Source organism: Misgurnus anguillicaudatus, chromosome 2 (assembly GCF_027580225.2).
Source record: "Misgurnus anguillicaudatus chromosome 2, ASM2758022v2, whole genome shotgun sequence".
NCBI lineage: Eukaryota > Metazoa > Chordata > Actinopteri > Cypriniformes > Cobitidae > Misgurnus > Misgurnus anguillicaudatus.
This window is the reverse complement of record NC_073338.2, coordinates 50646129-50661683: the sequence shown is the minus strand read 5'-3', so window position 1 is coordinate 50661683 and position 15555 is coordinate 50646129. Positions and strand designations below refer to the sequence as shown.

The following is a 15555-nucleotide window of genomic DNA, read 5'->3' as shown; positions in this document are numbered from 1 at the left end:
CGCACGAGTCACTGATATGTAAATGTGAGTTTTGTTTTAGCTTGTTTAAAGTTTCGAAAACTTAACAACTGTTGGCATTATATGCGACGCAGCTTCTTTAGAGAGAAAGCGAAAGACCCACAGTGGATTCACTGGTGCTTATAAAATTACAGAAATTACGTTATAATTTAGTGGATAATTTAACATGTTTCTCCGTCACACTCAGTCCAAAATGCGGGAGTGCGGAATTGGCCATGCCCACTTATTTACATTCCACGGAATAGAAAAATATGTTATGTCTGACGTTCATTTTCACGAAAACTGAACATACCGTCATACCGCCCAGCCCTAACATGCAGTACAGTGCAGTAAATGGTTTTCACAAACTTCGACACACATAAAGCAATACGTTTCAACAAGCTTATTCTAGAAGTAACACCTGCCATACTGCACCTTGTATGTGCGTATACCCCCTTAATGTGACAAGAGCTATTTTAAGAACTCTCCAAAATAGGAAGGGCATTCTCAGATATCTGTACAACCTAGGGCTTCCCTTAATAAATATAATCCAACTAACTTTTTAATCCATCGGTTTCTCTGTGTCTAAACAGATCAAACTTGCATAGAAGTACCAAATGAAATGAAAGTGTTATATTACAGTAGCACCACAACCTTGAGGTTTTCCTAGAAACAAATTTGTTGTCTTGATTTTATCAATGAGTAAAGGTGTCATTCATTCCATTATATGGACCTCATTTGCAGCAGCTATAGAAAATGTCTATGCAAATAAACAGGAGTGATTTACAGCAACTGGGATTTAAACCACGTGTTCGCGTAATGACATAAATTGATCTGGATTACACGCGCTTTTAGCAACAAAACGCTTTAAAAATGTTAACCAAACTTGACATTTCTACAAGAAAACCCACGTAAAATTGCATTTGGTCAGTTTACGTGGTAGTTACCCACCAAATTTTGCAAATGCACGATTGCATGAGTCGCTGTTACCGTAATTTACATGAGGTGCCCAAACAGACGCGCATGAGTATTTGTTTAATACCAGTCTCTGAAAAGACTAAGCCAAACACAAAACACAAGTCAATACGCCTAGTTTGGGTTGCAAACAGACAGTAATGTCTCATTCCGATTCAGAAAACGCGTTTAGCTGTGAGACAAGTGAATAAAATACAGGAAAGCTTTAGATTTCACAAAATTAAAAGACTGAAAATTCAGACAACCACTGCAACGTATAAGCAATATATAACGTATTAAAGGCAGAAAAACGACATTGTATGAAGTTTATAATAAATCAGACGTGGACAGACAAGTCTGTTGAAAAGATTTTAAAAGTAGATAAGTTATGAGTGACTGACCAACATCTGATCGACACAATTTGAGAGAATTTTTGGAAAAACACCCTTAAGGGAACCATATGTCGAATGGTCTCTTCATAAACCTTGTAATCGATACAGTACACAAACCAGATCACAATCACTAAATACTTTACCACACTTAAATCTACTGTTGTCAATTTATACTTCCGTTTTTAGATTTCCTATAAAGGTGTATTATGAACAGTTGAAGCATAATAAACGTAAGTTAGTGCAAGCTGTGGCTAACGCTGGACATTTCACTTTCTGACTTCCAACATCTGAAAACTTTGTTTTAATAAATCACATGCACTGGTAAGACTTAAACTAATTGCCATATATCTGAATAAATGTCAATAAAAGCTCATAAGCGCAGCGCTTGGCCGATCCGAGGAAAGGGTGTTAGTGAGTTGACACACGAGTTTAAATCCGTGCGGCCTTTCCGACCGCACCGCGCTTTCCTACAGCTGTCATCGGGCTCTTCGTTGCCTACTCAACGGCGGGGCGGCCTAATCGAGCCCGGTGCTTCGAGACCTAACAGCCATGCGGGCTACAACAGCGTCGTTCTGCTACGTTTGGGTGAGTCTGTGTCACTGAGAATGGTCGTAGGAATAGTTCCGATTTATTTTAGTACCAAACCATTTATGTCAGAGCCGCTGTCTTACCTCTACTTTTACTGACAGCGCTGAGTTTGTGTGCGAGTGGCGTCTCTCGATTCGTATCCACAAGATGGCGGAAATCGGGTCACGTGACAACACGTTGGCTGAAAAGTGTCCGGATGAGAGCGAGCGAGCGAGCGAGCGCGTGCTGACAGCAGCAGTTCTCTCTCGTGCGCGCGCTCACGCACATGATAAATTTGGAGTGGCATGGTAAAAAGCAAGAAAGCATTTTGCAGTGTAAGTACAACGACAGTACAGCGAACACTTAAAGGGGATTTCATCAGCATTTTAAAGAACACACCCCAAAACGGTTTTTGCTCATACTTACATTTGTGGCAATTCTAACATGTTATAATAAATTATATGTGCTGTATTTTGAGCTAAAACTTTGCATACATACTCTGGGGACACCAAAGATTTATTTTACATCTTCAAAAAGTCTTGTGTTTAAAAGGAAAAAATATATATTTCTATTTTTAATTAAAAAATATAATTGAATAAAGTAAAAAATAAAGTCTTTAAAAAGAAATGTGAAACGTTTGACATTTAAATAACAAAATAAATATGTAATATAAATGTAAACAGAGGAAGACGTCAAGGCAGACCATTTGGTGTCTCATATTATATTGTGGCATATATCCTTCCTTACCTAACAATGAAAAATTAAGTTTATTGGAGCTGTCCTGTGAGCAGGACACCTAGTTTACTTCAATATACTGCATGGAAATTAAAAATCTATCACAACAAACTATATATCATTGGAAAGGTCTAATGGGACGTACACACCAACACAAATTCAACGATTTGCGTGAGTAGATTACATACAAAGTCAATGCAAAGACGCTAATAAACATAAACTTGCGCAGGTCAATGCGAATGACGCAAATTGGGCGTCGCGATTGCTACAAAAGTGCATCTTTAATATTTAAATCAAGCGAAAAATTCACATGACACAAATATAAATCACCTTTTGTTTGGTGTGTATGTAGCATAAGAATGTAGTTTTCATATTTAAAAACCTTTTAGCAGTAATAATAATGCAGTGACAGTAATTTATCAATTTGTGACAAGAGTATACAGCAAATTGTTGACACCTAGGGGCCGTTGTTGGTAAAACCACTAAAAGTGTAACACAAACCTCATTTTTTGTGATAATTCTATGTATAAAATTAATACTTTATTGCATTATTTTTATAATTGCAATAAATGTAAACTGCTGTAATATTTTTTATTTAATATTTTCACCTCCAGACACTTCCATGAAAAACTTTAAATTGTCTTCTTTAAAACAAGACCAAGATTAGGCTTCTAGCCAATAAAAAATGCCAGAGTTACAATAAATTGAATGTGTACATCACCTTTTCAACCCCCCTAAGGGCTGCGCCAGTTAAAGAGTTATATATAATTTTAAAAATAAACACTTTAATACTTTTGCTTGTCCATAATATTAATATTATACACTGCATTCATCATCATTTCTTATTTCTGAAACGCACGTCAATAGATAAGCCTGTTGTGTTACACAGTACTATATTTCTAAAAATTACAGTTGTCTGTTCACACATTAGATATTCAGCCTTGCAGCCTTTATCTGCAATATCTATGAAATCATTACTAGTTTTCCTAAGCAGAAATGAATAATTTCATGATCAGGAAGTTGCGTTTCCATCTGAAATGTTAATCTTGCCAATGAGATGAGGCGAGTAGCCTACTTACAGGCTAACAGGAAGATATCAGTAAAATACCAAAGCCATGTTTCTGTTAGCAAGGATGTGGTCACAGACAAAACCTCTAAAAACAGAAGTACAAACAACAGTCTGTTAGACCGTATTTAAGAGAGCGCACCTCACTGGTAAGCACAGACACTCCATATTTAATTATAGAATGCAGTCAGTCAGGTCATAACCTCTTGTGAGGACTGACTTAGGTGTTTTTGTAAAAGTAATTATATTGATCAAGATATGAAATGCCATTTATGATATACAATTCCATTAATTTAGGCACATGTGTCAGTAATATGTATGTACAAGTGTTGCAAAACCAGTTCGTACGCCCTTTTTCATTCACAGCAATACTGATTCCGTGCACCAGACGTAGTTTCGTGACAGATGTAGCCCACACATGTGAAAAAATGGGGAAGACTGTGGTTTACTGACATGCAGACTAGATCTGGTTTAGTGTTTTGACATTTTAAGGACTTTATGTGTGTGAAAGAGCAACTCAAGAATTATGGGACTGTATGTCATACGTGTAATGGAGGATAAAAGAGTAAACCAGTATGGGGTGCATATCTCAGGTACAACAGATTTTGTTCTTGTGGTTTTAATGGTGTGAGAAAGAGTTGTTAAAAGAGTTCACAAACGTTTTGTTGACCTTTGACAGTAAATGTACTAACACCGCTTATTTGGCATAGTCGCATACAGTGTGATGTAGGCAGGGTGATCGCATGTGCACGCGTGCTTGCTTTTGCAAGTTCCTAAAACTGGGGATATGTGCTAATTTATTACAACTTTACCATTTCCTATGCAGGGTCTTTCCAACGATTATTTTACTGTAAATCTCATTAAGGAATTACCACCAGTTTTACTCTCTGAAAATGATTCTGTAAAATTATCACATAAGGTAAGAGCATCTACCTTTAAATTTTCTTACTTGAACATGTAAAACAATGAAATAAATTACACAAACTGTGTTTATGGACAATAGAATTTGTATGATAGATTTACTGCATTTGTGAAGCAAATTAAAATGATTAATGCATAAAGCAAATATCATGAAAACAACAGTAGACAATTATTTTTCTTTATAAGATTTTAAATTAATATTTATTAATACTTTGCTTACCAATTAAAAATATAACATCTGAGATCATAGATTTATTAACTACATCAAGCATTTTTTTTCATTTTGTGGTGTAGACATGATCAAGAGGGGATTTTTTAATACAATGAAAGTTAATTTCGTTCATTTACAGCGACACATAAACGGTTGCCAGTAAATTCAAAACTACCTAATATTTGTGCATATAAATGTAAACCATTAATGCAAACATGTACATGCAGCATGAAGTTTAAACAATTTAATTATGTATGTCATTTCAACATACTTTTAAAGTTTTGACTTGTATTGACAAGTTTTGACATAACTTAGAAAAACAAGTTGAAATTGTTTAACTTAATTTGCAACATAAAAGTATATGTTGATATGATATCATTTTTTACAGTGTACAAATTAAAATAAAAACATTTGATGTGTCGAACGCTGCATAATAATTATGATAGACATTTATTACTTTCAGGCAGTTTTTCAAGGCAGTTTCCTTTTTGGCTTTATCTAAAAGCACAGACATTGTTTTGCAAAAAGCAATAACTAAACTACCACCTTTCAAAAATATCAGACAGAAAAGCAGAACAACTTTTTGCGAGATGATTTTAAAAGATACCAAAAGCCCTCCAGATTTGACAAAATACAATGAAGGGTTTATTTTAGGTCTTCGCTTTCTAAAAACCTGTGGGTGCCGTGGAAAACCACTAACAAGCCGTTTGCTGGGGGGTTACTTAGTAGTTAAAGTTAATACCTACAGTAAATGTGCCTGAAAAGAGTTTAACCTGTTGTTTAAAAAAATACAGCACCTCTTCTTTTAACCACCGCATGAATCAAGGTTGACTCATAGGCTGTAGCACGAATGTGTAGGATGTGTTACGCACAAATGTTTAATACTTTGGGGTTATGGGGTTTCAAAAAAATCTTTAACGCAAGCATCCCGAATGATACTACAACTTTTCAAAGAAACCCAAAAATCCTCTCTGAGTGATAATAGAAAATATGAGATTGAAATGATGCAACCCATGAATGACTATGAGTGGGCATTAAAGAGATATTTACGTTTCACTTCACAAATTTCAACATGCTCTTCTTTGTTTCTCTCTCCTGCCAGTTTCACTATGAATGACAGCTGCCAACTTGGCAGCGTGAACAACATAACAAAATATCTGGATTTGGCGATTTACGTGCCCATCTTTGTTTTTGGGTTGGCGCTGAACATCTTAGCTTTGGTGGTGTTTTGTGTACTCCTCAGAAAATGGACGGAGTCCTCCATTTACATGACCAACCTGGCATTGATGGATCTTTTGTTGCTGCTGCCACTGCCCTTCAAAATGCATGCGGCGCAAAACGAATGGGAGGCCGACAAAAGTGTCTTCTGTTCCTTCTTGGAGAGCCTTTACTTTGTGGGCATGTATGGAAGCATCTACACGATTGCCTGCATAGCCGCAGACCGATACATTGCCATAAAACACCCGTTTCGGGCTAAGCAGTTGCGTTCGAAGAAAATCGCCCTGATCGTTTGCTTCTTTATCTGGATTTTTGTCATGGGAGCGACATCGCCCATCTACACCTTTCGTGAAGGGCAAACGAAAAGTTTCCGGTGTTTTCATGGTTTCTCTAAGAGGGGTTGGACCACTGCTGTTATTGTCTGCTTGGAGGTTTTGGGTTTCCTGTTGCCCGCTACTGTCCTGGTGGTGTGTTCTGCACAAAGCATCCTCACGCTCAAAGCCTCGGAAAGCAGCGACCCTCAAAGAAAAGCTGGGGTGAAAATCATCTACAGCAACCTAGCGGCTTTCCTGATACCCTTTACCCCTTGTCACGTGGCCATATTCCTGCAGTACCTCGTCCGTAATAACTTCATCTCGGACTGCGATCAGCGCTGGAACATTGCATTGTTCATACAAGTGGCGATGAGTCTCGCAAACGTGACCATCTGCTTGGACGCGTTGTGTTACTATTTCATCGCAAATGAAGTCCGATCCACCAAACACACCGTTATCAGCAGAGTGAGATCTTTTAGCAGCTCAAACCAAGATGTTTGAGAATGAATTCAATGGCAATAAATTCAATAAGAATTAAATGACTCAGAATTTGTAAGAATGTGCATTGATGGACTACAGAAAAATTCTCTTAGCAGATATCAATGGAAGAAATCACAGCAAAATCCCCAGAGTTAAATGAACACGGCTGTGTGTATATATTGTCCCAATCTTACAGAGTGTTAAAAAGTAACACTGAAGCACCATCTCTGTTTAAAACCTAAAATTGCATTTTACATCTTAATTGTAGAGTCAATTTCTTAACTTAGATGTTGGCTGTTCCATTTAAATTCACCATTATGGTGATCAGTGTTTGTTTGAGTTGGGCTTGACTCTTATGCTGTGTTTAGACCAGCCGCGGTAGAGGCGTCAAGCGCAAGTGATTTCAATGTTAATTCAATGTAAAGACGCATTGACGCGCATCTGGAGGTCTCGCAACGTGAATAAGGTGATTAATGCGGCACAGTAGACGCGATTTCGCCTCATTCGCGTGTCTAGTTTGCGCGAAAGGCGCGAATTAAGCGTAACTGCGGCATACGTGCGAGTTGAAAAATTTGAACTTTGGTGGAACCAATCAGGAGCTTGCTCTATGAGTGACGTGAATACAGGAAGCGAGTGGAGTCGCAAAGCCATCAAACAGCAGCAAAAACTACAAAGAATATGAAGGCAATATATATGTAACCCTGGATCACAAAACCAGTCATAAGGGTCAATTTTTAGAAAATTTGAGATTTATTAGCATCTGAAATCTGAATAAATAAGCTTTTCATTTATATGGTTTGTAATATTTGTCCGAGATACAATTATTTGAAAATCTGGAATCTGAGGATGCAAAAAATCAAAATATGTAGAAAATCACCTTTAAACTTGTCCAAATGAAGTCATTAGCACTGCATTTATTTTTTTTACGGTAGGACATTTACAAAATCTCTTCATGGAACATGATCCTTACTTAACATGATAGTTCACCAAAAAATTATTTAAAAAAGGGATTATTTACTTCCCCCCAGGATGTTGCAACCCTGTATCAATTTCTTTGTTTTGCTGAACACAAAGATATTTGTAATTGAACAGGAAACCGAACACCACTGACTTCCATAGTAGGAAAGAAAAATACTATGGAAGTCAATGGTGCTCAAAATGATTTGGTTACAAACATTGCTCAAAATATATTCCTGTGTGTTCAGCAGAACAAAGAGCTTTATACAGGTTTGAAACAACATGAGGGTGAGTAAGTTATGACAGAATATAAATTTTTTGGTGAACTATCCCTTTAATATCCTAATGGTTTTTGGCATAATAAGAAAAATCAATGACCCATGCAATGTATTTTTGTCTTTTGCTACAAATACCATGCGACTTATGACTGTTTTTGTGGTCCAGGGTCACGTTTAGGAATGTATAAAGGCTACAGTCAGCAGATTATTTTAAATTTACCATCTTGACTGCCCTTTTTTTAAATATAGCTCAATACGGCATTTTGCCCGTATGCCAGTTATTATGAAGGTATGCATCTCTCAAAGCATTTCCTTCAGTCATACATTCTAAAAACAGATGGTTTAAAAATAACACATTCTGTGTTAGTTTAGGTGTTGTCCCCAACTAACACATACATCTCTGTGTTAATTTTGGAACAAAATCCCTTGTCCCTTTTATTTATTTTAAAACGAAATAACACATAAATGTGTTAAATGGCATGAAACAAACTATGTGTAAAAAATGTGCACATCATTTTTTGTGTATGTAAATATAGGTTGCTGTACGTGATTTCATTTTGCAAACATCTTCTTGCCACTAAATTTCATCCTCAGTTACCCTAACAATATTCAGATTACCTTTATCTCTTATTTTATTTCTTACTATCTCTTATTGTTGTCTAGTCACTTTAGCTACACTCTAAGAACGGATGTGTTAATTTAACACATTGTTTTGTGTTATTCTATTTAACACATTATGTGTTATTGTAACACATTATGTGTCATTTCCTGTTGATTTTGAGCTGAAATAAATAACGGGACAACACAAGATGTGTTAAAACAACACAAAGTGTGTAGATGTGTTGTCCTTAACTAGACACAAGATGTGTTATGTAAACACATCCGTTTTAAGAGTGTATCTTTCCAAAACATGAGAACGCAACAAACAGCATTTCAGGAATCGTCAGAAAGTGAGTTTGTGATTGGCTAAGGCAGTGGTTTTCAAACTGGGGGCCGCGAGATGGTGCCAGGGGGGCCCCAGTTTTATGACATTTTATGAAATACATTAATTTATCATAAATTCTGTGTAATTAAACCTAAATAAAATAATGCCACTAACCAAAAGCACAACTTTTTTGTATAATTTAATGTTTTTTATTAAAATGTTGTGTTTTAGAACAGTTTTTTGTCACAAATTTTTGGGGGGGCCGCGAAGGAATGCACCGTACACAAGGGGGGTCGCACGCTGAAAAAGTTTGGGAACCACTGGGCTAAGGCACTGCTTCTCAAAATTTTAGGCATTCAGCCACCCTGAATAACGGCATGTAGGGTGCATCCCTTAATCCCCCCCACCCCCCCAAAAAAAAGAAAATTCATGACAAAAGATTTTAATTAAATTAACTTAGAATTAAATTAAACAAAACATATTAAATTATTTTAGATTAGTTTAGACAGAATTTATGATACATTTATTTTATAAAATGACATAAAACTGGCACCATCTCACACCCGCCCCCCAGTTTGGGAACTACTGGGCTAAGGTTTGTTAGTTGGTTAAACCAGAGCTGACCACCCCTCCTACATTCTAAAAACAAATGGTGCTAAATAGCACTACAAGTGGTTCACTGGCTTGTAATCACAGGGGAACCATTTTAAGTGCCATATAGCACCTATGTAGTACCTGTTTAGAACTATATTGTGCTATATTGAACCATATCTGGTGGTATAGTGGTGCTATATCACCCCCGGATGGTTCGATGCTATATAGCACTAAAATGTTTCCTCTACGTATACGAGCTTTAGTGTTATTTAGCACTCATTTTTTTAGAGTGTACATACAGTATAGGTTTGGTATACACACACACGCCATCAGAAAACATATTCTGGTCCGTTTAGCACATACTTCTTCTGATGTGTTAAAAAAAACCATCAATGACATCAACTCTTTGTAGACATTTCTTCAGCATTATTCTGTCATGTGAAAGATGCTATATTTGTCTGTATCTTCACACTGTCAACACAAGAAACTTGAGGTGTTCGAGCTTACACGCGATGATGGTCTGACAAACCAACCTGAAACCATCATAATGACTCATAAACATGGTGCAACGAGATTATGGGATGAACTATTGAGCAGTTTATTATCCAGTGTCTATCTCACTTCTAAGTATTCTGCATCATTTTTTTTTTTTTTTTGAAAAGTTTGCATAACCTGTCTGAAAGAAACTGAACCTATTTTTAATTAACATGAAAGTGTAAAATGTAAAACAGATTCCCACGTGGGAGTGGGATGATTGATTCAAGGGTTGCGCGTGTCGTGTGTGGGTACACAGCCATGTGCCACTGGTTTCAATTTAGTCATACGGCAACTGAGATGCTATCTATCTGTGATTCCATTGTGTTTATGTGATTGTTTCAAGCTCATCAGCTGAAAACATGTTTGTATGTCTGTATTTCAGTTACATCATTTGAGTATGTTAAACAAGATCACATTTTTAGAGATGCATGTTTTACTACACTGCCCATATTTTGGGGTCTGGGGGTTGCTCCAATTATGTAAAATTCTGAAAACAAGCCTTGCGTGTGCTGATAACCACAAAGATATCTGATGGATCTTTACTGATGAATTCTCCAGTCCACACACCTTAGTGAAACTGGAAACCAAAATGTGTGGCACTTAAAATGTTGTGCAGTTATTCAGCTCTAAAAAAGATGCATTGGAAGAAAAGCTCAATGTTATAAAGATTTATAATGTAAAGATGATAGGTGGACCAAGTTACTTTCACTATCCTGTGTGTGATAGTAAATGCTTAAAGGGTACATTTCACAAGACTTTTTTAAGATGTAAAATAAATCTTTGATGTCCCCAGTAATGTGAAGTTTTCGCTCAAAATATCATATAAATCATTTATTATAAAAATCGCCACTTTGAAGGTTTGAGCAAAAATGTGCCGTTTTGGGGTGTGTCCTTTTAAATGCAAATGAGCTGATGAAATGCAAATTCTGATCGCCATAATGGTGGTTTGTTGAAATTGAAACTCATTTGTGCTGTTATTTAATTATTAATTATTTTCTTTCTCTTTTTCACTCTCTCTGCACTAAATGGCAGTGCCGTGATTGGATAGTGCAGCTTAAGGGGCAGTATTATTATAATAAGATCCCCTTCTTCTGACATATCAGTGGGAGACACATTTTACTGACTTGTTTTTTCACATGCTTGCAGAGAATAGTTTACCAAAACTAAGTTACTGGGTTGATCTTTTAACATTTTTATAGGTTGACACTTTAATTTGTAAAACCTAAAAAACTGTCCTTTTTTTAACTAAAATGTCACTTTAGTTTCACTTTAGAAAAAAAATTTGTTGAAACAACTTAGTTTCACTTTTTACACTGTACTGTATTGTTCATACTGCTGTACTTTGAGGTTTTGCATTATTCATTTTTATTTTCATGTTTATTACTGTGAAGCTGCTTTGATACGATCTGTACTGTATAAAGCGGCATATCAGTGATTCTCAAACTGAGAGTCACAGTTTATGTAATGAAACATCAGAGAAAGTACCAACTAACAGAAATTATGTTTCAGATTTGTATAGCGTAAAGTTTTTGCTTTTATTAAAATTTTACATGTGACATTTTTGTGTTGTGTCATGTATTTACTTTTTGAGGGGGTGACCAATGAGATTACGGTATAGTGACATGAGTAATATAAACACATTTTGGGACACTTTTAAATGTTACCATGTGAAAGCAAATCTAACCGAAAGGGATCATAGCATGAAAATCTGACTTTTATCATGTTTAAGTGCTATAACTTAGTTTTGGTAAACCATTCTGTGCAAGCATGTGAAAAATTAGGTTATTCAAATTTCCCCTGTATTGTGACGTAGGTAGAAAGCCAGAACAATAGATTTTTTTCTTTTGGGGGGGCATTCAGATATCCGGGAGTAAAAAAGACTGATAATCTTTATGTGTATTATAGTACAGTACACATATACTGAAATATGTAATACTTCAGTACTGTACATAGGATACACTATACACATTGACACAATATACTTCATATAAATTAATAAATTGTTTGCAATTATCACTTAAATGTGTTAAAATATTGATGTGACAAAGATGTAATATAGGCAGGGTGTTTTATCAATTTATCAATAAACTTTATTATCCGAAATAATTCTCATAAATACACTATAATATTAGTGTGAGTCAGATTAAACATATAATCGCAAGTGGACAAAAGAAACGGATTAAAAACAATATGTTGAAACAGGAACATGTCTCTCTCCTCCACTTATAATACGATTGACCAAAACTCAGTTTAATACCAGGTGTAAAAATGTTGTGAAAACACAGTTTGACTACTGAAGTGAAAGGGTTACGCTGGTGTCACTCCAGCGGGTGACCTCGGTCGCCAGTAGAAAACAATGGAGCGCGCTCTACTGGACAAGCAAGTGCTTACACCATTTACAAGCATCTGTATTTTGTAAAAAAAGTTAATATCTGCACATACGGCAATACAAATATATCTGTGACAGGCTCATATCAGCCACAAAACGTTAAATGGTTCAGCATCTGTTGTAGTAATGCCGCCCCATGATCTGCACTGTCCAACCACGGCGCTGCCATTTGGCGCAGAGAGAAAGAGGGAGAAAAAATTGGCCGCGCAGTTGAGTTTCAATTTCAACAATCCACCATTGTGGTGATCGGTGTTTGCATTTCATCAGTTCTTTTGCATTTTAAAAGACGCACCCTAGGGCGACACATTTTTGCTCACACCTACAAAGTGAAAATTTAAATATGCTGTTGTGTATTTTGAGCTAAAACTTCACATACACACTCTGGGGAGACCAAAGACTTATTTTAAATCTTAGAAAAAATCTCATAACATGACACCTTTATGTCAAGTTATTTAAATTATACATGACAAATTGCTTCAAAGTATGCTTTACAACTGAACAAGTGATCCAGATTTTAAAGCACAGCAGTACATGATACAGAAAAGCAGTCCACTTTAAAAAAACAACAACAACAACAACTCTTAGGACAACACAACACCCAGGACAGGTGGCCAGTCCATACAAAACTCGTATTTTTTGGTATATGGATTGAAATTTGTAGTTTCTTCAATTAACAGCAGATGGCAGTGAAACATCGACAATGCAGACAGAAGGAATGGAAGCAAATGGGCTAAACAACTAAACGAGAACATGATTAAGATAAACAATATATAACTTACCTAAAACCGTACCGGCTCCTGACTATAAATATCCCTCAGCCTGAGGATGGCGATTACATGAAGATTGATAGATTAGCTTTTCAGAGAAGGGCTTTATCACATCCACCTCGATCTCTGCCTTTCAAAGAACTGAAAAGCGAGCATGGGAAAAAAAAACGTTTTCCCATTTAGCAGAATTAGCACAACCAGTCAAGCATAATCACTTAACACGAAATGATATAAAATTGTCTGGAGCTACGTTCAGGTAACGTAAAGACTAGAGAGGCAGGCCGTTTCTCAACCGGAAGGCTGCAGCCTGCGGAGGCTGTATACGTCATCAAGCCTGGTCTATTTCAGTATACTGAGCACAACATTCGCAAGTCATACGCATATTACAACAATTTACGATTAACGATTAAGAATAATAATCAACTTTATCATTGATTATATTCTGAAATAAACAATTTTGGTGACGTATGCAGCCTAGAAATGCGACCTTAGGAGGCTGCAACCTTTTTATTGAGAAACTTCCGCAGATTGCCCATATGGCTCAGTTTTAGGGCTCGCTGCATTTCCATGGCTTAGTTTGATTTCTCCATACTGTTTTTGAATCTAGTAAAGTGAATGTGTTAAAACGCACGTTGAATAATGTAGGCGCCTTAATGAGTTAAAGGAACAGTATATGTAAGACATTTATATCAATTAATCATAAAATGGCCCTGATATGTCACTACATTATAAATCATTTTCATTTCAAATGCTTATATCACTGACAACAGTGGTCTGTCCAGGATATTGTCATTTAAAAGGTCTAGTTGCAGCCCTCAACTGATTTATGTTGTCATTTTGTGTATTGGCCACCATCTGTGTGATCGCAGTACCAGTTTTAGCCACAATCCTACATAATGTTCCTTTAACAATTTATGTTTTAGTTTAGTTCTTCAAGTGGATTAGTATTTTGATGGTGCTGGCCGGGGCATTGCCCCACCTGCCCATACAGACGAGCCGCTGCCTAAAACATGATTTAAAGTTTTAAGTAAGGGTATACAATACTTTAAATATTGTTTTGCATATTTCCCCTTATGGCTGTATAAGGAATTGTGTTGTTCCGTCATACGACCAAGAGATGGCAGCACAATAACACGTTTTTCAGTTTTTTTAATTTGTTGTTAGTCGAATCCAAAGTCTATGGTCAACCTCCCTTGATCTAAATGATGTACTTAAGATACTCCCTTGAGGCTTTAAGTAAATATTTCAATAATTTAATATCACATTTGTATGTTTGACTTCAAAAACATGTACCCGTTTTAAAGTTTTTATCTTTAGTACAGTACGGTACCCTAATGGACCCTTATCTGGTTATGACAAATACAGCCCAGTCACACGAAATTACATACCTATTCACGTAATTTTTTGATTCCAGGCGACAATATTATAAAATTTAGAAAATATAAAAAAATAAAAATAGTATAAAACAATATACCAAATCTAACGATAAACCGGAGCGAAATGGTTTGAAAATAGGAAAAAGCTGTTGAGTAAATACGTGACAATGACACATAAACAGAAATTTGTGATACGATCACGAAAAACCGCGGAAATTCGTGACAGTATCACGAAAAAGAATCAAAAAAATTATGTGAGGTACATAATTTTGTGAGACTGGGTAGCAGCAATAACAGCTGGTTACTTATAAACATTTATATTTTTGTATAAATATTTTAAGCTGATTTTAAAACTATTTCTTTACATTTTATGTTTTAAAGAAACAGTATGTAAGATATTTATATCAATTAATCATAAAATGGCCCTGATATGTCATAGACAATAAGAAATTATTTTCATTTCAAATACTTATATCACTGACAACAGTGGTCTGGCCAGGATATTGTCATTTAAAAAGTGGAGTTGCAGCCCTCAACTGATGTTTATGTTGTCATGTTGTGTATTGACCACTAGTTGTGTGATTGCAGTACCAGTTTTAGCCACAAGTTTCGTGATTGTAATATCAGTTTTGCCACAATTCTACATACTGTTCCTGTAATTATAATAATTACATTTTTCCACCCTGCAATTCCTCCGTGAACCACCAGGGGCTCGCGAACGCCAGTTGGGAAACGCCACTATTTCATTGTTCATTATAAACAACGTGCACGCACCTACAACCGAATGTCACAAATTAATGACAGCACCCACAAGCCGTGAATTGCAAGAATGGCCGCGAATGCCTCGTAGTGCCCAAAGTGGTGGCAACTAGTTCCT

At 36.2% G+C, this 15555-nt stretch overlaps 3 protein-coding genes across 11 annotated transcripts in view; 2 read left to right on the top strand and 1 right to left on the bottom strand.

The window, feature by feature from the left end:
* The window catches only part of LOC141349031 (GRB10-interacting GYF protein 2-like), a 48233-nt gene extending 46112 nt beyond the window's left edge, over positions 1 to 2121 (bottom strand). For all 3 annotated transcript variants that reach the window (XM_073857360.1, XM_073857362.1, XM_073857370.1), the window contains exon 1: positions 2015 to 2121. The gene's annotated coding sequence lies outside the window, so the exon portion shown is untranslated. The remainder of the gene's footprint in view (positions 1 to 2014) is intronic.
* The window catches only part of LOC141349067 (tripartite motif-containing protein 16-like protein), a 267698-nt gene that overhangs the window by 127321 nt on the left and 124822 nt on the right, over positions 1 to 15555 (top strand). The gene's annotated exons all lie outside the window — the stretch shown is intronic.
* Positions 938 to 10337, top strand: LOC129443202 (G-protein coupled receptor 55). 7 transcript variants are annotated; one of them, XM_073857389.1, is made up of 3 exons: positions 3828 to 3860; positions 4538 to 4630; positions 5946 to 10337. In XM_073857389.1, exon 3 carries the CDS (start codon positions 5953 to 5955, stop codon positions 6874 to 6876), a length of 924 nt encoding a protein of 307 aa, XP_073713490.1. In that variant the 5' UTR covers positions 3828 to 3860; positions 4538 to 4630; positions 5946 to 5952; the 3' UTR covers positions 6877 to 10337. The 7 variants fall into 7 exon arrangements, with proteins under 7 accessions (XP_055059630.2, XP_073713503.1, XP_073713497.1 ...); XM_073857386.1 differs by lacking the exon at positions 3828 to 3860 and adding an exon at positions 4147 to 4304; XM_055203655.2 differs by lacking the exons at positions 3828 to 3860; positions 4538 to 4630 and adding an exon at positions 938 to 1664.